The sequence below is a fragment of the Nematostella vectensis genome, chromosome 13 (genome assembly GCF_932526225.1).
Source record: "Nematostella vectensis chromosome 13, jaNemVect1.1, whole genome shotgun sequence".
Taxonomy (NCBI): domain Eukaryota; kingdom Metazoa; phylum Cnidaria; class Anthozoa; order Actiniaria; family Edwardsiidae; genus Nematostella; species Nematostella vectensis.
In genome coordinates, this window is record NC_064046.1 from 2139486 (window position 1) to 2163899 (window position 24414).

The 24414-nt window shown below is 43.0% G+C and overlaps 3 protein-coding genes across 3 annotated transcripts in view; 1 reads left to right on the plus strand and 2 right to left on the minus strand.

The window, feature by feature from the left end:
* Nucleotides 1–15516, plus strand: part of LOC5508184 (solute carrier family 22 member 15-like) — a 23694-nt gene extending 8178 nt beyond the window's left edge. Inside the window, 1 exon segment of the mRNA XM_001628709.3 lies at nucleotides 14111–15516. Coding sequence (XP_001628759.3) covers nucleotides 14111–14442 — 332 coding nt within the window. The 3' untranslated portion in view covers nucleotides 14443–15516.
* Nucleotides 939–10504, minus strand: LOC125558981 (solute carrier family 22 member 15-like). The gene is made up of 8 exons (XM_048720649.1): nucleotides 9893–10504; nucleotides 7571–7998; nucleotides 6867–7073; nucleotides 5486–5620; nucleotides 4873–4967; nucleotides 4392–4500; nucleotides 3600–3817; nucleotides 939–1906 (listed from the first exon to the last, which is right to left on the minus strand). Exons 1-8 carry the CDS (start codon nucleotides 10322–10324, stop codon nucleotides 1860–1862), a joined length of 1671 nt encoding a protein of 556 aa, XP_048576606.1. The 5' UTR covers nucleotides 10325–10504; the 3' UTR covers nucleotides 939–1859.
* Nucleotides 14512–23897, minus strand: LOC5508185 (organic cation transporter-like protein). The gene is made up of 8 exons (XM_001628736.3): nucleotides 23252–23897; nucleotides 21107–21534; nucleotides 20409–20615; nucleotides 19036–19170; nucleotides 18399–18493; nucleotides 17913–18021; nucleotides 17121–17338; nucleotides 14512–15479 (listed from the first exon to the last, which is right to left on the minus strand). The coding sequence occupies exons 1-8, from the start codon at nucleotides 23573–23575 to the stop codon at nucleotides 15433–15435; spliced, it is 1563 nt and encodes a 520-aa protein (XP_001628786.3). The 5' UTR covers nucleotides 23576–23897; the 3' UTR covers nucleotides 14512–15432.
* Nucleotides 23898–24414: the final 517 nt, after the last annotated feature.

Sequence of the window (24414 nt, forward strand, 5' to 3'; positions counted from 1 at the left end):
TAAATGAGTCTGGGGCGAGCCGCGGAAGACCTGTAATATTTTAAAACGTTAGGGAGTAGGCTCCATTTCCAAGATGGCTGCCAGCAAAATCGTAGTAAATTCGAATTCCTGCAAGTTTACGTGGAAATTCTAGACTTACAAAGCCCTAGAGCGATAAAAAAGCAAAAAATAAAAAAATTAAATAATGATTGAAGCGAACTTCCAAATATGGTATGTAATTCCTAATAAGGAAATGACCGAGCGAGCTAGAAAAACGACAGTTTTTAAAACAAGATTGACTGAAATGGATCTAAAACTTAAATGACAGTAATGTAATGTGAGAATGTCAACGCGAGCTATATAAAATGATTTACACCATTCAACTGGTGCTTTTGTTGGGAAATTTTAGGGGGAGGGGAGGGGCGCTTATTGGGGAGAGGGCGCTTACTATTCCGAAATTCCAGGTTTGGGGGGGGGGGGGCGCTTATTAAAAGGATGGCGCTTATTTGAATATTGCAAACTGTAGACATAAAGATGTGTTTTATATTTGATGTTTTCAGTTGTTTTGGAAGCACCATTTGAGGAAAAACCGCTGGCCAACGGAACTGCCGCCCCGACGCAGAACAAGAGGGGGACTCGGTGCTAGCAGGGGACAAGATAAACCCCGGATTTGTCGCAGACGGCGAGGCGTGCAAAGAGAAGCCAGAAAACGCAAGATTACCGGGGGACGAAATCGGAAATAAGAACGAGAAACCTGTAGGTGAAGACAAGGAAAAGGAGTCGGGAGACGAGAGCAAAGACGACATAGAACAAGTAGGAAAAAAAGATGAAGGACCCGGAACTGATGCTGAGGAGACTGCTGTCGAGGATAATGAAAAAAAATTAATTAAGGAAGAAGAAAATTTGGGTTTTGAAAAAGAGAACGACACTTTGGAAAAGAGCAAAGAATCGGACAAAGAGGAAGATACTGCACTTTAATCATAAATAGATCAAAGTTATAAAAAATACTATTTAACATTTTCAAATACGGTATATTGGACGTCACAAAGAGAAAAAGATTGTAACGTTTTATAGAATATAATAGAATAGGAATATCCTAGAATATTTTCTAACAAAATGTTTTTAGTAGGCACTTTATATTTGTTTTTGTTAAAAACTGTGATTTATGGATCGATTACATCAGCTGTTCTCAAACTTTCTTTTATCCTACTTATCTCAGCAGTGATAGTGTTCATATTAATCTTCCTAGTCTATATAATAGTCACTATTGTGACTCTAATATCTACTATTACCGTTTATATGGTAATGATATTGGTGATACCTATATTCATAGTGGTTATACTGTTTGTGGTATCATTGTTGTCTATAGGGGTTTTGATTCTTATTGCTTTTGTTTTGCCGATCGTTCTAATTGCTTTGAATGTGATGTGTGTTTTCGTGATCGCTATTTCTGTTATAGCTACATTGCTAGCTGTTGTTGCAGCACTTGTAATTACTTTGGCTTTCATTGTTTGGATTAGGAAAATGTACGGCGAAGAGCGGAGTACCCATGATGTACATAATGTTGATGTTGATAATGTTTATGATGATGATGATGCTTATGATGCTGATGATAATGTCTATCCAGATAATAACATTAGTAATAGTTATGATAAAGATATAGCAAAGCTGACTGCTATGGTGGCAATTTTTATTGCATTATTTATGTTATCTAACTCAATTTAACAAGTTTAGAGACAAATATACTTTTCACCAGTTTGTCCAAGCAATTATTACTTGTTCAAAAATCATGTAAATCGATAAAATATTTCTGAACACATTTCTGGGGTTAATATACGCTTCACGCCACGCCTCACACATGTATCCCGTACTACGTCAAGCTAAGGATTATTGTCAGCGGCATTCTCTTTGATAGATTCCATTTTAACTGAAAATAAAAAAAGAAATAATAATAAAATAAAAAACAAGCGAAGCCTTTTATCACAGAAAATAGAAACCTTGCATTTTGGTGTTCAAATGGCACAAGTACTTCTGTCGCTGGCTCCCATTTGCGCTTATCTGCTCATTCAGAATCCCACGGGCTATAGGATATTGACAGCCTGAGAAACATCCCCCCCCCCCCCCCCCTTTGCAATCCACCCCAGCCCCCATTCTCGTCGTCTGGAGCCCTTGTTAAAGCGGTAACTCTCATCCCAAGGGCTGTAGGGTATAAACGGCCCGCTAACTTTATTTTGTCTTAACCTAGAGTGGTTAACCTAGAGTACCAGCGCCAGCAGCAATGGCTGTTACTGGCGCTCCCAGTGGGGTGGGGTAGGGGGGGGGGGCAGTTCTTCCCATGTCGACCCGATAGGGATGGATGCTCGTCGTATTTTTAGGGGTCAAAATAGGGGGTATCTGAGAGAGGCTTTTCTACTACAAATGGTATTTTTTAAGGGGTTCGCAGAAAGAGGCATTATGAGCCAACGTTTTCTAGATTATCTAATACTTCCGACTTGTAAGCAAAACATTGTCTTTCGAGACTTTCTTTATACAATGGGATACTTAAATCTGCGTTTTGGTATTTTCAGGCATATTTTTTGCTTCTAGGGTATATTTTAGCGTAGCAATTTTTGGTGTTATTTTCAGGGGTATTTTTTTAATTTCCCGACGAACATCCCTATCATTTTTACCCTGATTTCCCCTCCCCCCCCCCCCACCACCACCACCGCCTCCCCTGGCGCTGTTTGCACGGGACTTTACAGTGGTGGAGAGGCGGGAATGGAAGGGAAAGGGAAGGGGTGGAACAGATGATAGTGGTACTAACAAAAGTTTGGTACACGTAGAAAGGACAAGGCTATAGAATGCTCATTTTTACCCTGATTCCCCACCACCACCACCACCACCACCACCACCACCACCACCACCGCCTCCCCTGGCGCTGTTTGCACGGGACTTTACAGTGGTGGGGAGGCGGGAATGGAAGGGAAAGGGAAGGGGTGGAACAGATGATAGTGGTACTAACAAAAGTTGGGTACACGTAGAAAGGACAAGGCTATAGAATGCTCATTTTTACCCTGATTCCCCACCACCACCACCACCACCACCACCACCACCACCACCACCACCACCGCCTCCCCTGGCGCTGTTTGCACGGGACTTTACAGTGGTGGGGAGGCGGGAATGGAAGGGAAAGGGAAGGGTTGGAACAGGTGATAGTGGTACTAACAAAAGTTTGGTACACGTAGAAAGGACAAGGCTATAGAATGCTCATTTTTACCCTGATTCCCCACCACCACCACCACCACCGCCTCCCCTGGCGCTGTTTGCACGGGACTTTACAGTGGTGGGGAGGCGGGAATGGAAGGGAAAGGGAAGGGGTGGAACAGATGATAGTGGTACTAACAAAAGTTGGGTACACGTAGAAAGGACAAGGCTATAGAATGCTCATTTTTACCCTGATTCCCCACCACCACCACCACCACCACCACCACCGCCTCCCCTGGCGCTGTTTGCACGGGACTTTACAGTGGTGGGGAGGCGGGAATGGAAGGGAAAGGGAAGGGGTGGAACAGATGATAGTGGTACTAACAAAAGTTTGGTACACGTAGAAAGGACAAGGCTATGGAATCGTCAATGTTTACCTTGCTCGAGGTGTTGCGGATCATCATCTCCCATGACCTCTAGCGTGGGTTTGCCTCGCGTTTCCGGTAGGAACCAGCACGCAAGCGCGGCAAGAAAAGTAAGGCCACTCATCAAAGCGAACGGGAGAATAGCGTTTATCCGGGTGAGTTGGACCACGAACGGAGCAAGGGCCGCCCCGACACGACTAATGACGGACAGGAGACCCATCCCGCTATTCCTGAGATGAGATATAAAGGCGATTGAAACAAAAGATGTTACAAAATGCTGAGATGAGAAAGAAGGGCGATGGTGAGAAAAACGGGAATACAAAAATAGAGGGGGAAAGAAACATCCGGGTTCTCCTGAGATAAAATAGATGAAAGTCAAATATAAAAAAGGAGGAGGAGGAGACCAATACCCCGTTATCCCGGATACGGATCGCATCCATGAGAGGTAAGGAAACAACGATATCATATCTAACCATTGTAGGGAAGAGTTCGGCGGAGAACACGTAAAGGCTGTGGAACGAGATAGGGCTCCCGAATGGTCCCCCGAAATTTCGATGGGCTCGCAGTTTTCGGATAATGCTAGCAGGATAGCGCAATTTTTTCCGCCGTGCTCGCATTGTATTTTTCGATGTATTCGCTGCTCGATTTATTTAAAAACTAAAAATGCTCGGTCTCGCATAAAAAACGGGGTGCTCGCAAGCTCGCAAGTGCTCGCCAAAGACCATTCGGGGGTCCTCGAGATGGAGATGCATAGGGTACCCAGAACCCCTTGCGTGCTCTATTGCGTCATGTATGGCGTCAAACCTGATCATTGTAGGGAAGAGTTCCGCGGAGAACACGTAAAGGCTGTTGAACGAGGTAGTGATACACAGTTTACCCAGGGTTCCTGCAGCGACGCGCCCTGCTATGTAACCTGATGACAAAACATAGAGCATGTGCAAAGGAATACGTCTAGGGCAAACGATTGGGGAAAGTTATTTAGAGCGGCTTGGTGGTAACCAAGTGTACAATGTGTCAGCCCCCCCTAGCCTCCCTTTCAGCTCCTCCCAAACCTTTGTTTGGAAGGAGATCATCACTTCTAATTTATCCATTTGAAAAACTGCTTCTAGATGAGTTCGACTTCAGTTGACCCCTTCAATGGTAGAAGACAGTTAATTTTGTGTATGTATTTGGATAGAAAATGTTTCTAGGTGGATCTTGTGAGCTATTACCAAAGGTAATTATGCCAGTAAGATACTACTGTATGGACCACACCCTGTGTTTTTCTCTAGACACGCCCCTGTACCTATATTGTCCGTGCCAGAAGGTATGAAGGACACCACTAGGCACGAGATGGCGCCCACGACAGTGTACCAGACCACAGTATGCTTACGACCGAACCTGCAACGGTATTACAGCTACTACAAAGAGGCAGGAAAAAGCTTTTCTAACTGTTTAATCTCCTAAGGGGGGTTCAGAGCAGTAACAGGCCACGTACGATTGGGGAGGCACAATACAGAAACATTAAGAGGGGGCACAGCCACGCCCCTACTGGTCATTTCCTTATAATTTTTGAAAATATTGGGGGGGCGGACACTCCTTGGTCCCCACCTCCTGCTACGGACCTGGGGTCAGCTCGCAAAGGGTGTGTGTGTGTGTGTGGGGGGGGATAATAAAGGTTATGGTTGAAGCCCGCTTTAAAGACATCTGATTAATAAAGACACCTGGTTATCAAGGACGGTTTTCAGTTTTAATAGGAAAGAAGGCATCATATGTTCAGTAAGCGCACCCGTTTTATGGACTTGGGTTCCAATAGTGTCCTTATTTCTGCCCTTTTAAAAAAATGAATCCAAAGGTTTTTGTGACGAAGGGGGCACGCTCATTGCAAAACTATAAGGTTGTCACCGTTGCTTGGTTACCTGTTACAGTTGTCAATCACCAGAATGTTTGCTGGGAACTCGACAATACTGGTAAGCACGAAATTAAGGTAGATACTTCCACCGAAGTCCCCAGCACTCATAGACACAGCGTAATACACGAGGCCATTCACCAACCTGACAAACAACAGGGTGCATTAACTTCCTTTCGAGACAAAGGTCCCTAGTGATACAAGTCCAGGGGCGAATCCAGGATTTCAAAATAGAGGGGTGGATAATGGCCGGATAGACGGCTTATAACTAATCCAGTGGTTGTTGGTAGGTCACATAGATCTAACAATACTTCAATCTAAATTGAATTTATCGCGTCAGCAAAGTCAAGCAGGCGATGGCACATGGACAGTACCTCCTCCGTAGTTTATTCAAACAAAAGTGGGGGGAAATCCACCAAATCCCCTATATCCGCCCCTGAAGTCAGAGGCTCTTATTTTATGTAGTTTGAACTGTGCCATTCCAGAAAAAAACCATACTCCTCCCCTCCCCTCCCGTCAGAGGAGCCTCCACCCCTCTTTGATTTGCCTTAAAGAATGTCGGTCACCTTTTCCTTTGTTATTGTTTATCTTTATAAAAATACAACGATTTATTTGCAAGAAAACTACGAAATATCAATCTACGAATGAAATATGATTAGTTATTAACAATATTTGATTGAAAATATATTGGCTACTCGCTTTAATAAGCCGATGGAAATACGATGGATACTTTTTGTGTGACTCGGCATTGAGCGGGAGCATAAAATGGCGGCATCACTGGCCTTCTTTAATAAGAGTGCGCGATCTAACTGGCATTTTTCCTCAATAAGGTAAGCAAACAAAACTGGGCGCGCGGAGAGGACGACTTGCTTAGCCTGTACGATTTTAATTAGCATATTTTGGCCGCGACAATAAATGACATTGATGGAATGTTTATGAGACACATGCCAGACCTAAATTGAGGTCGAGAAAAAATGGCGGGAAGCGAGCTAGAAAAGTCCGTTATGCAGCAAAAGTCAAATTCTAAAAAGCCAAACAAGGACTTGGAGAAAGTATAAGGGCCCCCGGAAGTTCGATGTGGTCGCAGTTTTCGGCTAATGCTCGCATGCTCTCGTATTTTTTTTTCCGCCGTGCACGCATTGTATATTTTTATGTGTTCGCTTGCTCGATTTTTCAACAACTAAAGATGCTCGGTCTCGCATAAAAAACGGGGTGCTCGCAAGGTCGCGAGTGCTCGACAAAGACCATTTGAGGGCCCTAGTATAAACTGACAGACCCCCCAGAGTGCCCAACTCACTGCATGGGGGAGGGGGTGGGGGGTGGGGAGGGTTAGTGGGGTTAGAGTGCGCAGTTTGTCTGGCTTTGGCGTTTTACTATTTTACTACACATACCACGCGTAGCACTGGAGCAGAGTTAGTAAAGCCAGCCTAGGTGTGCCAAACAGTTCCAGGAATCCTCGGTTATGTTTCACCACAGGGACTCTGAGGTCTTCCTTAGGCATTTCTTTTTTGTTGACTTTAGCGACTTGCTCCAGGATTTCACGTGCCTGGTCCTTGCGACCGACCACTAGAAGCCATCGGACGGACTCGGGGATAAACCTGAATAAAAAAAAATTGAAAAATTGAATTTTGTTTCTATTAATTTCAAAAAGCAAAGCAACACACGCCGCGTAGTTCGGGCGCGTACCCAGGTTTGGCTGAGGGTAGGGGAGTGTCCCCTACACTCCGTCCCCAGGTACGCGACTGTTGCTTTCAAGTGTTGGTGTGTAACCAGCGGGGTAGCCAGCATTTTTAACAGGAGGGGGCCCATAAAAGGCCCTTTGAAGGCATTTTCTCCTGTGTTTTAGTTAATGTCTCATACATTTACTGTATTTTTGGCTGCTAGAAGGGGGGGCCCGGGCCCCCTTGGCCACCCCCCTGGCTACGCCCCCGGTAACTACGGGATGATTACTAAAATGCTGCCACAAGCATCAGGCGCGTTTCTCTATCGTTACGGTAAAAAGGTTATGTAGGAAAGATTATCGACATTGATGCTGAAAATGATGTCGATGACGATGATGGGGTATACAAACACTAAATAAGTATAATCTACTTACTTCCAAAATATAAAAATAAACACAAACGGCACAGTAGATATGATACACAGCAGCTTCCAATCCTTAATGAAATACGCCTGCAGCCCCAAGACCATCAACGCCAGCGTGAAATAGAACCACACCATAGTAGAAGACAACGCCCTCTTGGCCGGCCCGACCAGTTCCGCGGCGAGCACGAACATAGTCAGAATACTTCCACCGAGAAAGAATCCAGAGAAGAATCTCAACGCTATGACGACCCACGAGGCCTGGGCGAAAGACATGGAGAAGGTGATGGCAATGACGCAGGCTGCAGAGGGAAACAAGACGCTACGACGACCGTACTTATCCGCGATCATCCCCAGGATGATGGCACCTAAAGCCCAGCCAAAGAAGAGCATGGAGTTGGCGAGCCATGCATGAAAGCTGTTGTCGCACACGAGGTCGAACTGAGGAGAGATGAGAACATGGTATAAGAATCAATAATGTCGATAGTAAGCGAGCCATGCATAAAAGCTGTTGTCGCAAACGAGGTCGAACTGAGGAGAGATGAAAATATGGTATAAGAATCAATAAGGACGATAGTAAGCGAGCCATGCATGAAAGCTATTGTTAAACACGAGGTCAAACTGAGGAGAGATACTTCTACTTCTTCCTGGGAGACTACCATCTTCCTGTTTGAAGATTATTGTGGGCGTGCAAGGTGCATGACTTGTGCAGTGCAGGAAGGGCTGTAGCAGGGGGTGGGGCACTGGGGGCACGTGCCACCCCAAAATTTGAAAAATTATAAGGAAACGACCAGTAGGTGCGTGGCTGTGCCCCCCAAATATTTTCTTAAAGTTTCTGTTTTGTGTCCCCACCTCCTTAATATTTTGAGGCCTGCTACGTCCGTGGGACGTACGACATACATGGCAGGTCTGGAAGACCTTGTTGTTGGCTGTAAGAGATTAGTTGTTCCCATATCATCAAGGCCATACTAAGCAGTCTTAGCCTTCTGTTTTGAATTGATTCCCAGCCAAGCTGCTTTAGAGTAGGCGCTGTGGTGTCGGTCTATTATCATTTAAACCCCCTGGTGACTATCCCCTGGTAGTACCAAGGTCAGCGTCTGATGTGACCCCATAAATAAATGTATGGTTTTGAATCAGCCTAGTTCCAGGCATCTAGTCCGGGTTTCCTGTACTGGAGATGACACATAAGACAGTATAGGGTTTGTGACGAGCTATCCCATTGTTCAGGGAGATGGCTCTTTATGACGTCACAACTCTTAACAACCATTTTATGCTCCCGCTCAATGCCGAGTGACTCAGAGAATCCATTTCCATCGGCTAATTCAAGCGAGTAACCAATATATTTTCAATCAAATATCGTCAGTTATCATCAGACTACAGAGTATCAGGCTTCATTCGTAGATTGTAATTTTGAAATTTCCTTTTCCCGACCGCTGTGTAACCGCCGCCACCTGGTAAATGAGTAACTCGACCATCTCGACCCCCAGGCGCGTTTTTTCTCTCCCCCATTAAAAGAAAGAAAAGAAGAAAAGGTGGCTGAGGCATTCCTATAGCCCGTGGTTTCCCCTACAAGTCTCAAGGGTCAAAGTGTACATCAATTTCCTCACGAGCGGGCGGTATTTTTATCATACACATGCATGTTTCACATTTATTTGGGATACCTTAAAATAAAAGCAGTTTTAACAACCTAACGAGCTCTAACCTGGGTATCAGCCAATTTCTACTGCTAAGTGTGTTCCAACCTTTGTGCCTTTTGGCAAACATTTAAATTATTTTTCTGATAGGTCGTGAGATACTTTATTCGTTAGAAAAAAAAAAAATATTAGATGTAGCGTAAAAATCCAGCCATTTTTGAAAGAAGGAAAGATGCTTTTTGGTTCCTTTTTTTTCTTTCGGCCGGTCCAAAAAAGGGCTTGGCTTTATCACTTGGTCACGTAATGCATTGTTAATTCACTCACTCCTTAGGCTAGGAGTCACCTGATTAAACCAAATTGTCAGGGATGTCATTTGCCCTGTCAAACAGATAGTTAAACATTGGATCATGCAAATTCACACACGCTGCTCTTTAAAACGCTCGCCGTGGCCTTGATTTGAAAAATACAAAATAAAACACTCATCAAAGCAGGTTAATCCCTAACAACGCTTCACCTGATTAGCCAAATTTAAGATGTCATTTGCCCTGTCAAACAGATAATCGAACATTAGATCATGCAAATTTCACGCACGCTTCTTTTTATAACGCTTGCTGAGGCCTTGATTAACAGGATAAAAAATAATAATAATCAAACACTTATCAAAGCTGGGTAAGCTTTAACCGATTAATTCAATCGCTTACTTGGGTAACAATTGTATGCACGGGTCCTTCGTAGAGTTCTGGGTCTGCAAACTTCCAGTCCGTCCTGTTGAGTTTGCATCTTCGGTGGTACAGCTCTATTGGCTGAGTACTGGTGCTGTAGATTTCCCGTCCGGTTGAGTTCGACAGCAAGCACGCACTGCTGTTTGTAGTACACATCCAGGGCGGTTCGTAAGCGACGAAAACCATGAGTAGAGTTTGGTAAGTCAGCGGGATAAATATAAACAAAAACATGGCTAAGATTCGAATTTGAAACGGCCCAAATTGGCCAATTTGCTCCAAAACTTGATCAACTTCTAGGACCATCTTGAAGCGGGATAGGATTTGAGTTATGAGAGGAGACTTGTCGCACAAAGCGCAACTGCGCAAGCTAATTGTAACACGACTCGAGAAGCAAATACATGAATTGCTCATCACCAGATCACCGGGGGCTGTACGGAGGTCGCGTGTTTGATTGACAGGTTTTCTGGTTTATACAACAATCACGCTGTGTAGCCTCTATACTGTTCGCAGCCTCTCCTTTGGTGAACATCTCAGTAAAGACAAGAGAAAAATAAGCCATGCATCGCAGAGTCTGTGTTGCGCGTGCCGGTTCTAGATCACCACAGGCCATCGGTTTGTTCACGTATTTGATTGTTCTGCTCTATTGTTTTGCTCACCACCTCCCCTGTGGCCTGACAAACCGATGGCCTTTCGAGAGGTTGAAGAGCGACGTTTATTATTCTCCAAGAGTCAGAAGGGTGATATAGGTCGGAACAACTCAGGGTAATAATCTTTGTCGCTTGGGTTTTCTTCAATATCTTTTGTTATATCCCAGTGATGAATTTTCACGCGCGCTCGTTGGTCAATACAAATTTCTTCCCTGGTGGCAAAATATTGGTGCCGAATAAAAAGTAGGATATATGAAAACACCTTAGTGGGGGAAACGGCAAAGATCAGCCAATCTTCAACATCTAATTTCCCTGTAAGGTTCATCAATTCCCTATTTGCTTGGTGTGATTTAAAGACACTACAGGAAATAGATATTGAAGGCCAACAACCCTAGGAAAATACCCTAAGAAAGTACTATATAAAAGTTATGCAACATTTTGGAAAACCCAGGCACAGTTAAATCAAAATAGTGGAAAGCTACGCACTTAATGCAAGATCAAGACAAATTTTAAACTAGAAAAATATGTATCAGAAGCTAATGTTAGACGCCGGTAGCGTTGCAGAATGGTCCTCGTTGCAGAAGTGTCTAACCAATCAGATTGTCTCTTGTATCTCCCATACCGTCCATCCAATCAAAGTGCCTTGTTATCGTATCTTGTACCTCGTGGAGATCGTGCCAAGGGGAGATCGTTCATAGGGTCGTGTTGGAATTGTTAACTTGTTGACACTTTCACCACAAGGACAGTTCTGCAACGGTACAGACGCCGACAATCTATGACTAGATTGCGTGTCTCGGCACACAAACTAGTAATTGAAACAGGCCGCTATAAAAATTTACCTTATGAATTAAGGATTTGTGAAAAAAGTAAAAAAAAATAAGGTTGGGGATGAGGACCATACCTTAATGGAATGCGACTATGTCAATGATATACGTCGAGTATTTTTTAATGATCTATTTGCAATCAATAACTCTTTCAAACTGTTAAGGCCAAAAGACCTTTTTTTGTATATTATGAGCTTAACAGATGACGAGCCTTGTCCTGAAATTTCGTGATGAATTATGAATAGAGGATAGGCATATAAGCCAACCTACTTTGTATATTATCCTAATATACATGTATTGGTATTTATTGGAATACAGTATTGGAATAAATTATTATTATTATCATTATCATTATCATTATCATTATCATTATCATTATCATTATCATTATCATTATCATTATCATTATCATTATCATTATCATTATCATTATCATTATCATTATCATTATCATTATCATTATCATTATCATTATCATTATCATTATCATTATCATTATCATTATCATTATCATTATCATTATCATTATCATTATCATTATCATTATCATTATCATTATCATTATCATTATCATTATCATTATCATTATCATTATCATTATCATTATCATTATCATTATCATTATCATTATCATTATCATTATCATTATCATTATCATTATCATTATCATTATCATTATCATTATCATTATCATTATCATTATCATTATCATTATCATTATCATTATCATTATCATTATCATTATCATTATCATTATCATTATCATTATCATTATCATTATCATTATCATTATCATTATCATTATCATTATCATTATCATTATCATTATCATTATCATTATCATTATCATTATCATTATCATTATCATTATCATTATCATTATCATTATCATTATCATTATCATTATCATTATCATTATCATTATCATTATCATTATCATTATCATTATCATTATCATTATCATTATCATTATCATTATCATTATCATTGTCATTATCATTATTATTATTATTATTATTATTATTATTATTATTATTATTATTATTATTATTATTATTATACGGGTTACGTGCACATTTTCACAGGACAAATATCAGGCGATAACGTCCAGTCAAAATGATATATGTCCGGTGAACATTTTTGTGAAGTCAAAACTCGCTTTTCGTCTGCTCAATAACTTCTCAATCAAACACCAAGGTTTTCGAAACGCTGAAGGCCAGAAAGAAGGCACGAAGCATCATCATCAATATATATATATATTTTTAGAAAAGCGAAAGAAAAAGCAATGACAAAAAAAATTCACAACAGCGTGCGCTCGTGGCGTCATTCCCGTTCACGTCAGCGCGCGCGCAGTAGACAATTCAACATTGAAAACTGTCTCCGCCCTTGAAGGGGTTTATTTACTAAATATACTAGGTTTTAGCACTGATAACACAGCGAATTTACAGCACTGATAACAAAGCGAACGGCCGACATATGTACTGTTAACTAACTTTTGTTTCTGTGTTCCGTTGTTGTTCGAGGTATGACTCAATTTTTTACTGGGATATAGCTTAAGATGTCATCTATCGCCCGCGGCGGAATATTTGAGGTCAGTTGAGTGCCAAACTCTATCCTTCTCTCTCTAGCTCTTTGTCTCTGTCTCTTCCGGTAATGCAGTTTGCCGATATTTTGAGGCTACGCGAAGTAGCCTCAAAATGTGTCTGTTTTTTTAATCCAATTTTCTTTGTAAAACACTAAACTACTAGCCTACGAGTAGCAGGATTTCGCGAGTCAGCGGCTACACGTAGGCTATAAACTACCGGCTAGGAAATGGACGTTATCCTGGCTTATTATTAGCCGACAAGAGAGCATATCTTGGTGCTGATAAGTTTTAATATTCGAACTTTAATAGCTTCAGTATTCTGGTGTGTATAATTTTGATCAACCACGACAGATTCCATTTGAAACCCAACACCAATATACAGGAAGCTCTGGGCCAACTCCTAACCTACTAGAAATATTGTTTAAAGAATGTCGATCAACCCCTCCTTTGTTATTGTTTATTAATGAAAATACAACGGATTATTCGCAAGATAACAATCTACTAATAAAGTCTGATTTAATTTTTCGGGTCTGAAACCATCCTCGGGGACTCAGGGCGTCGCGGAGATCGGGCACACAGGGAGCGCGCGAGAAAGAATCTGAATTGATCATATCAATTAATGGCTGTCGTTTTTCTAAATGGTCTAATTGAGCCTGGGGCGAGCCGCGGGAGACCTGTAATATTTGAAAACGTTAGGGACTAGGCTCCATTTCCAAGATGGCTGCCAGCAAAATCGTAGTAAATTCGAATTCCTGCAAGTTTACGTGGAAATTCTTACAAAGCGAAAAAAAAAATGATTGAAGCGAACTTCCAAATATGGTATGTAATGCCTAATAAGGAAATGACCCAGCGAGCTAGAAAAACGACAGTTTTTAAAACAAGATTGACTGAAATGGATCTAAAACTTAAATGACAGTAATGTAATGTGAGAATGTCAACGCGAGCTATATAAAATGATTTACCCCATTCAACAGGTGCTTTTGTTGGGAAATTTTAGGGGGAGGGGAGGGGCGCTTATTGGGGAGAGGGCGCTTACTATTCCAAAATTCCAGGTTTTTGGGGGGGGGGGGGCGCTTATTAAAAGGATGGCGCTCATTTGAATATTGCAAACTAAGATGTGTTTTATATTTGATGTTTTCAGTTGTTTTGGAAGCACCATTTGAGGAAAAACCGCTGGCCAACGGCACTGCCGCCCCGGACGCAGAACAAGAGGGGGACTCGGTGCTAGCAGCGGACAAGATAAACCCCGGATTTGTCGCAGACGGCGAGGCGTGCAAAGAGAAGCCAGAAAACGCAAGATTACCGGGGGACGAAATCGGAAATAAGAACGAGAAACCTGTAGGTGAAGACAAGGAAAAGGAGTCGGGAGACGAGAGCAAAGACGACATAGAACAAGTAGGAAAAAAAGATGAAGGACCCGGAACTGATGCTGAGGAGACTGCTGTCGAGGATAATGAAAAAAAAAATAATTAAGGAAGAAGAAAATTTGGGTTTTGAAAAAGAGAACGACACTTTGGAAAAGAGCAAAGAATCGGACAAAGAGGAAGATACTGCACTTTAATCATAAATAGATCAAAGTTATAAAAAATACTATTTAACATTTTCAAATACGGTATATTGGACGTCACAAAGAGAAAAAGATTGTAACGTTTTATAGAATATAATAGAATAGGAATATCCTAGAATATTTTCTAACAAAATGTTTTTAGTAGGCACTTTATATTTGTTTTTGTTAAAAACTGTGATTTATGGATCGATTACATCAGCTGTTCTCAAACTTTCTTTTATCCTACTTATCTTAGCAGTGATAGTGTTCATATTAATCTTCCTAGTCTATATAATAGTCACTATTGTGACTCTAATATCTACTATTACCGTTTATATGGTAATGATATTGGTGATACCTATATTCATAGTGGTTATACTGTTTGTGGTATCATTGTTGTCTATAGGGGTTTTGATTCTGATTGCTTTTGTTTTGCCGATCGTTCTAATTGCTTTGAATGTGATGTGTGTTTTCGTGACCGCTATTTCTGTTATAGCTACATTGCTAGCTGTTGTTGCAATAGTTGTAATTACTTTGGCTTTCATTGTTTGGATTAGGAAAATGTACGGCGAAGAGCGGAGTACCCATGATGTACATAATGTTGATGTTGATAATGTTTATGATGATGATGATGCTTATGATGCTGATGATAATGTCTATCCAGATAATAACATTAGTAATAGTTATGATAAAGATATAGCAAAGCTGACTGCTATGGTGGCAATTTTTATTGCATTATTTATGTTATCTAACTCAATTTAACAAGTTTAGAGACAAATATACTTTTCACCAGTTTGTGCAAGCAATTATTACTTGTTCAAGAATCATGTAAATCGATAAAATATTTCTGAACACATTTCTGGGGTTAATATACGCTTCACGCCACGCCTCACACATGTATCCCGTACTACGTCAAGCTAAGGATTATTGTCAGCGGCATTCTCTTTGATAGATTCCATTTTAACTGAAAATAAAAAAAGAAATAATAATAAAATAAAAAACATGCGAAGCCTTTTATCACAGAAAATAGAAACCTTGCATTTTGGTGTTCAAATGGCACAAGTACTTCTGTCGCTGGCTCCCATTTGCGCTTATCTGCTCATTCAGAATCCCACGGGCTATAGGATATTGACAGCCTGAGAAACATCCCCCCCCTTTGCAATCCACCCCAGCCCCCATTCTCGTCGTCTGGAGCCCTTGTTAAAGCGGTAACTCTCATCCCAAGGGCTGTAGGGTATAAACGGCCCGCTAACTTTATTTTGTCTTAACCTAGAGTGGTTAACCTAGAGTACCAGCGCCAGCAGCAATGGCTGTTACTGGCGCTCCCAGTGGGGTGGGGTAGGGGGGGGGGGGCGTTCTTCCCATGTCGACCCGATAGGGATGGGTGCTCGTCGTATTATTAGGGGTCAAAATAGGGGGTATCTGAGAGAGGCTTTTCTACTACAAATGGTATTTTTTAGGGGGTTCGCAGAAAGAGGCATTATGAGCCAACGTTTTCTAGATTATCTAATACTTCCGACTTGTAAGCAAAACATTGTCTTTCGAGACTTTCTTTATACAATGGGATACTTAAATCTGCGTTTTGGTATTTTCAGGCATATTTTTTGCTTCTAGGGTATATTTTAGCGTAGCAATTTTTGGTGTTATTTTCAGGGGTATTTTTTTTAATTTCTCGACGAACATCCCTATCATTTTTACCCTGATTCCCCCCCCCCCCCCCCACCACCACCACCGCCTCCCCTGGCGCTGTTTGCACGGGACTTTACAGTGGTGGAGAGGCGGGAATGGAAGGGAAAGGGAAGGGGTGGAACAGATGATAGTGGTACTAACAAAAGTTTGGTACACGTAGAAAGGACAAGGCTATAGAATGCTCATTTTTACCCTGATTCCCCACCACCACCACCGCCTCCCCTGGCGCTGTTTGCACGGGACGTTACAGTGGTGGAGAGGCGGGAATGGAAGGGAAAGGGAAGGGGTGGAACAGATGATAGTGGTACTAACAAAAGTTTGGTACACGTAGAAAGGACAAGGCTATAGAATGCTCATTTTTACCCTGATTCCCCACCACCACCACCACCACCACCACCACCGCCTCCCCTGGCGCTGTTTGCACGAGACTTTACAGTGGTGGAGAGGCGAGAATGGAAGGGAAAGGGAAGGGGTGGAACAGATGATAGTGGTACTAACAAAAGTTTGGTACACGTAGAAAGGACAAGGCTATAGAATGCTCATTTTTACCCTGATTCCCCACCACCACCACCACCACCACCACCGCCTCCCCTGGCGCTGTTTGCACGGGACTTTACAGTGGTGGGGAGGCGGGAATGGAAGGGAAAGGGAAGGGGTGGAACAGATGATAGTGGTACTAACAAAAGTTGGGTACACGTAGAAAGGACAAGGCTATAGAATGCTCATTTTTACCCTGATTCCCCACCACCACCACCACCACCACCACCGCCTCCCCTGGCGCTGTTTGCACGGGACTTTACAGTGGTGGGGAGGCGGGAATGGAAGGGAAAGGGAAGGGGTGGAACAGATGATAGTGGTACTAACAAAAGTTTGGTACACGTAGAAAGGACAAGGCTATGGAATCGTCAATGTTTACCTTGCTCGAGGTGTTGCGGATCATCATCTCCCATGACCTCTAGCGTGGGTTTGCCTCGCGTTTCCGGTAGGAACCAGCACGCAAGCGCGGCAAGAAAAGTAAGGCCACTCATCAAAGCGAACGGGAGAATAGCGTTTATCCGGGTGAGTTGGACCACGAACGGAGCAAGGGCCGCCCCGACACGACTAATGACGGACAGGAGACCCATCCCGCTATTCCTGAGATGAGATATAAAGGCGATTGTAAAAAAGATGTTACAAAATGCTGAGATGAGAAAGAAGGGCGATGGTAAGAAAAACGGGAATACAAAAATAGAGGGGGAAAGAAACATCCCGGTTCTCCTGAGATAAAATAGATGAAAGTCAAATATAAAAAAAGGAGGAGGAGGAGACCAATACCCCGTTATCCCGGATACGGATCGCATCCATGAGAGGTAGGGAAACAACGATATCATATCTAACCATTGTAGGGAAGAGTTCGGCGGAGAACACGTAAAGGCTGTGGAACGAGATAGGGCTCCCGAATGGTCCCTCGAAATTTCGATGGGCTCGCAGTTTTCGGATAATGCTAGCAGGATAGCGCAATTTTTTCCGCCGTGCTCGCATTGTATTTTTCGATGTATTCGCTGCTCAATTTATTTAAAAACTAAAAATGCTCGGTCTCGCATAAAAAACGGGGTGCTCGCAAGCTCGCAAGTGCTCGCCAAAGACCATTCGGGGGTCCTCGAGATGGAGATGCATAGGGTACCCAGAACCCCTTGCGTGCTCTATTGCGTCATGTATGGCGTCAAACCTGATCATTGTAGGGAAGAGTTCCGCGGAGAACACGTAAAGGCTGTTGAACGAGGTAGTGATACACAGTTTACCCAGGGTTCCTGCAGCGACGCGCCCTGCTATGTAACCTGGTGACAAAACATACCGTGTGAGCATGTGCAAAGGAATACATCTAGGGCAAACGATTGGGGAAAGTTATTTAGAGCGGCTTGGTGGTAACCAAGTGTACAATGTGTCAGCCCCCCTAGCCTCCCTTTCAGCTCCTCCCAAACCTTTGTTTGGAAGGAGATCATCACTTCTAATTTATCCATTTGAAAAACTGCTTCTAGATGAGTTCGACTTCAGTTGACCCCTTCAATGGTAGAAGACAGTTAATTTTGTGTGTGTATTTGGATAGAAAATGTTTCTAGGTGGATCTTGTGAGCTATTACCAAAGGTAATTATGCCAGTAAGATACTACTGTATGGACCACACCCTGTGTTTTTCTCTAGACACGCCCCTGTACCTATATTGTCCGTGCCAGAAGGTATGAAGGACACCACTAGACACGAGATGGCGCCCACGACAGTGTACCAGACCACAGTATGCTTACGACCGAACCTGCAACGGTATTACAGCTACTACAAAAGAGGCAGGAAAAAGCTTTTCTAACTGTTTAATCTCCTAAGGGGGGTTCAGAGCAGTAGCAGGCCACGTATGATTGGGGAGGCACAATACAGAAACATTAAGAGGGGGCACAGCCACGCCCCTACTGGTCATTTCCTTATAATTTTTGAAAATATTGGGGGGGGGGGGGGGGGACACTCCTTGGTCCCCACCTCCTGCTACGGACCTGGGGTCAGCTCGCAAAGGGTGTGTGTGTGTGTGTGTGTGTGTGTGGGGGGGGGGGGGGATAATAAAGGTTATGGTTGAAGCCCGCTTTAAAGACATCTGATTAATAAAGACACCTGGTTATCAAGGACGGTTTTCAGTTTTAATAGGAAAGAAGGCATCATATGTTCAGTAAGCGCACCCGTTTTATGGACTTGGGTTCCAACAGTGTCCTTATTTCTGCCCTTTTAAAAAAATGAATCCAAAGGTTTTTGTGACGAAGGGGGCACACTCATTGCAAAACTATAAGGTTGTTACCGTTGCTTGGTTACCTGTTACAGTTGTCAATCACCAGAATGTTTGCTGGGAACTCGACAATACTGGTAAGCACGAAATTAAGGTAGATACTTCCACCGAAGTCCCCAGCACTCATAGACACAGCGTAATACACGAGGCCATTCACCAACCTGACAAACAACAGGGTGCATTAACTTCCTTTCGAGACAAAGGTCCCTAGTGATACAAGTCCAGGGGCGAATCCAGGATTTCAAAATAGAGGGGTGGATAATGGCCGGATAGACGGCTTATAACTAATCCAGTGGTTGTTGGTAGGTCACATAGATCTAACAATACTTCAATCTAAATTGAATTTATCGCGTCAGCAAAGTCAAGCAGGCGATGGCACATGGACAGTACCTCCTCCGTAGTTTATTCAAACAAAAATGGGGGGAAATCCACCAAATCCCCTATATCCGCCCCTGAAGTCAGAGGCTCTTATTTTATGTAGTTTGAACTGTGCCATTCCAGAAAAAAACCATACTCCTCCCCTCCCCTCCCGTCAGAGGAGCCTCCACCCCTCTTTGATTTGCCTTAAAGAATGTCGGTCACCTTTTCCTTTGTTATTGTTTATCTTTATAAAAATACAACGATTTATTTGCAAGAAAACTACGAAATATCAATCTACGAATGAAATATGATTAGTTATTAACAATATTTGATTGAAAATATATTGGCTACTCGCTTTAATAAGCCGATGGAAATGGATGCTTTGTGTGACTCGGCATTGAGCGGGAGCATAAAATGTCGGCGTGATTGGCCTTCTTTAATAAGAGTGCGCGATCTAACGGGCATTTTTTCTTAATAAGGTAAGCAAACAAAACTGGGCGCGCGGAGAGGACGACTTGCTTAGCCTGTACGATTTTAATTAGCATATTTTGGCCGCGACAATAAATGACATTGATGGAATGTTTATGAGACACATGCTAGACCTTAATTGAGGTCGAGAAAAAATGGCGGGAAGCGAGCTAGAAAAGTCCGTTATGCAGCAAAAGCCAAATTCTTAAAAGCCAAACAAGGACTTGGAGAAAGTATAAGGGCCCCCGAAAGTTCGATGTGGTCGCAGTTTTCGGCTAATGCTCGCATGCTCTCGTATTTTTTTTCCGCCGTGCACGCATTGTATTTTTTTATGTGTTCGCTTGCTCGATTTTTCAACAACTAAAGATGCTCGGTCTCGCATAAAAAACGGGGTGCTCGCAAGGTCGCGAGTGCTCGACAAAGACCATTTGAGGGCCCTAGTATAAACTGACAGACCCCCCAGAGTGCCCAACTCACTGCATGGGGGAGGGGGTGGGGGGTGGGGAGGGTTAGTGGGGTTAGAGTGCGCAGTTTGTCTGGCTTTGGCGTTTTACTATTTTACTACACATACCACGCGTAGCACTGGAGCAGAGTTAGTAAAGCCAGCCTAGGTGTGCCAAACAGTTCCAGGAATCCTCGGTTATGTTTCACCACAGGGACTCTGAGGTCTTCCTTAGGCATTTCTTTTTTGTTGACTTTAGCGACTTGCTCCAGGATTTCACGTGCCTGGTCCTTGCGACCGACCACTAGAAGCCATCGGACGGACTCGGGGATAAACCTGAATAAAAAAAAATGAAAAATTGAATTTTGTTTCTATTAATTTCAAAAAGCAAAGCAACACACGCCGCGTAGTTCGGGCGCGTACCCAGGTTTGGCTGAGGGGAGTGTCCCCTACACTCCGTCCCCAGGTACGATACTGTTGCTTTCAAGTGTTGGTGTGTAACCAGCGGGGTAGCCAGCATTTTTAACAGGAGGGGGCCCATAAAAGGCCCTTTGAAGGCATTTTCTCCTGTGTTTTAGTTAATGTCTCATACATTTACTGTATTTTTGGCTGCTAGAAGGGGGGGCCCGGGCCCCCTTGGCCACCCCCCTGGCTACGCCCCCGGTAACTACGGGATGATTACTAAAATGGTGCCACAAGCATCAGGCGCGTTTCTCTATCGTTACGGTAAAAAGGTTATGTAGGAAAGATTATCGACATTGATGCTGAAAATGATGTCGATGACGATGATGGGGTATACAAACACTAAATAAGTATAATCTACTTACTTCCAAAATATAAAAATAAACACAAACGGCACAGTAGATATGATACACAGCAGCTTCCAATCCTTAATGAAATACGCCTGCAGCCCCAAGACCATCAACGCCAGCGTGAAATAGAACCACACCATAGTAGAAGACAACGCCCTCTTGGCCGGCCCGACCAGTTCCGCGGCGAGCACGAACATAGTCAGAATACTTCCACCGAGAAAGAATCCAGAGAAGAATCTCAACGCTATGACGACCCACGAGGCCTGGGCGAAAGACATGGAGAAGGTGATGGCAATGACGCAGGCTGCAGAGGGAAACAAGACGCTACGACGACCGTACTTATCCGCGATCATCCCCAGGATGATAGCACCTAAAGCCCAGCCAAAGAAGAGCATGGAGTTGGCGAGCCATGCATGAAAGCTGTTGTCGCACACGAGGTCGAACTGAGGAGAGATGAGAACATGGTATAAGAATCAATAATGACGAGAGTAAGCGAGCCATGCATAAAAGCTGTTGTCGCAAACGAGGTCGAACTGAGGAGAGATAAAAACATGGCATAAGAATCAATAAGGACGATAGTAAGCGAGCCATGCATGAAAGCTATTGTTAAACACGAGGTCAAACTGAGGAGAGATACTTCTACTTCTTCCTGGGAGACTACCATCTTCCTATTTGAAGATTATTGTGGGCGTGCAAGGTGCATGACTTGTGCAGTGCAGGAAGGGCTGTAGCAGGGGGTGGGGCACTGGGGGCACGTGCCACCCCAAAATTTGAAAAATTATAATGAAACGACCAGTAGGTGCGTGGCTGTGCCCCCCAAATATTTTCTTAAAGTTTCTGTTTTGTGTCCCCACCTCCTTAATATTTTGAGGCCTGCTACGTCCGTGGGACGTACGACATACATGGCAGGTCTGGAAGACCTTGTTGTTGGCTGTAAGATATTAGTTGTTCCCATATCATCAAGGCCATACTAAGCAGTCTTAGCCTTCTGTTTTGGATTGATTCCCAGCCAAGCTGCTTTAGAGTAGGCGCTGTGGTGTCGGTCTATTATCATTTAAAACCCCTGGTGACTATCCCCTGGTAGTACCAAGGTCAGCGTCTGATGTGACCCCATAAATAAATGTATGGTTTTGAATCAGCCTAGTTCCAGGCATCTAGTCCGGGTTTCCTGTCCTGGAGATGACACATAAGACAGTATAGGGTTTGTGACGAGCTATCCCATTGTTCAGGGAGATGGCTCTTTATGACGTCACAACTCTTAATAACCATTTTATGCTCCCGCTCAATGCCGAGTGACTCAGAGAATCCATTTCCATCGGCTAATTCAAGCGAGTAACCAATTATCAATCAAATATCGTCAGTTATTATCAGACTACAGAGTATCAGGCTTTATTCGTAGATTGTAATTTTGAAATTTCCTTGCGACGGCTGTGTAACCGCCGCCACCTGGTAAATGAGTAACTCTACCACCTCGACCCCCAGGCGCGTTTTTTCTCTCCCCCATTAAAAGAAAGAAAAGAAGAAAAGGTGGCTGAGGTATTCCTATAGCCCGTGGTTTCCCCTACAAGTCTCAAGGGTCAAAGTGTACATCAATTTCCTCACGAGCGGGCGGAATTTTTATCATACACATGCATGTTTCACATTTATTTGGGATACCTTAAAATAAAAGCAGTTTTAACAACCTGACGAGCTCTAACCTGGGTATCAGCCAATTTCTACTGCTAAGTGTGTTCCAACCTTTGTGCCTTTTGGCAAACATTTAAATTATTTTTCTGATAGGTCGTGAGATACTTTATTCGTTAGAAAATAAAATATTAGATGTAGCGTAAAAATCCAGCCATTTTTGAAAGAAGGAAAGATGCTTTTTGGTTCCTTTTTTTTCTTCGGTCGGTCCAAAATAGGGCTTGGCTTTATCACTTGGTCACGTAATGCATTGTTAATTCACTCACTCCTTAGGCTAGGAGTCACCTGATTAAACCAAATTGTCAGGGATGTCATTTGCCCTGTCAAACAGATAATCGAACATTAGATCATGCAAATTTCACGCACGCTTCTTTTTATAACGCTTGCTGAGGCCTTGATTAACAGGATAAAAAAATAATAATAATCAAACACTTATCGAAGCTGGGTAAGCTTTAACCGATTAATTTAATCGCTTACTTGGGTAACAATTGTATGCACGGGTCCTTCGTAGAGTTCTGGGTCTGCAAACTTCCAGTCCGTCCTGTTGAGTTTGCATCTTCGGTGGTACAGCTCTATTGGCTGAGTACTGGTGCTGTAGATTTCCCGTCCGGTTGAATTCGACAGCAAGCACGCACTGCTGTTTGTAGTACACATCCAGGGCGGTTCGTAAGCGACGAAAACCATGAGTAGAGTTTGGTAAGTCAGCGGGATAAATATGAACAAAAACATGGCTAAGATTCGAATTTGAAACGGCCCAAATTGGCCAATTTGCTCCAAAACTTGATCAACTTCTAGGACCATCTTGAAGCGGTATAGGATTTGAGTTATGAGAGGAGACTTGTCGCACAAAGCGCAACTGCGCAAGTAAATTGTAACACGACACTAGAAGCAAATGCATGAATTGCTCATCTCCAGATCACCGGGGGCTGTACGGAGGTCGCGTGTTTGATTGACAGGTTTTCTGGTTTATACAACAATCACGCTGTGTAGCCTCTATACAGTTCGCAGCCTCTCCTTTGGTGAACATCTCAGTAAAGACAAGAGAAAAATAAGCCATGCATCGCAGAGTCTGTGTTGCGCGTGCCGGTTCTAGATCACCACAGGCCATCGGTTTGTTCACGTATTTGATTGTTCTGCTCGATTGTTTTGCTCACCACCTCCCCTGTGGCCTGACAAACCGATGGCCTTTCGAGAGGTTGAAGAGCGACGTTTATTATTCTCTAAGAGTCAGAAGGGTGATATAGGTCGGAACAACTCAGGGTAATAATCTTTGTCGCTTGGGGTTTCTTCAATATCTTTTGTTATATCCCAGTGATGAATTTTCACGCGCTCTCGTTGGTCAATACAAATTTCTTCCCTGGTGGCAAAATATTGGTGCCGAATAAAAAGTAGGATATATGAAAACACCTTAGTGGGGGAAACGGCAAAGATCAGCCAATCTTCAACATCTAATTTCCCTGTAAGGTTCATCAATTCCCTATTTGCTTGGTGTGATTTAAAGACACTACAGGAAATAGATATTGAAGGCCAACAACCCTAGGAAAATATACTAAAAAAGTACTATATAAAAGTTATGCAACATTTTGGAAAACCCAGGCACAGTTAAATCAAAATAGTGGAAAGCTACGCACTTATTGCAA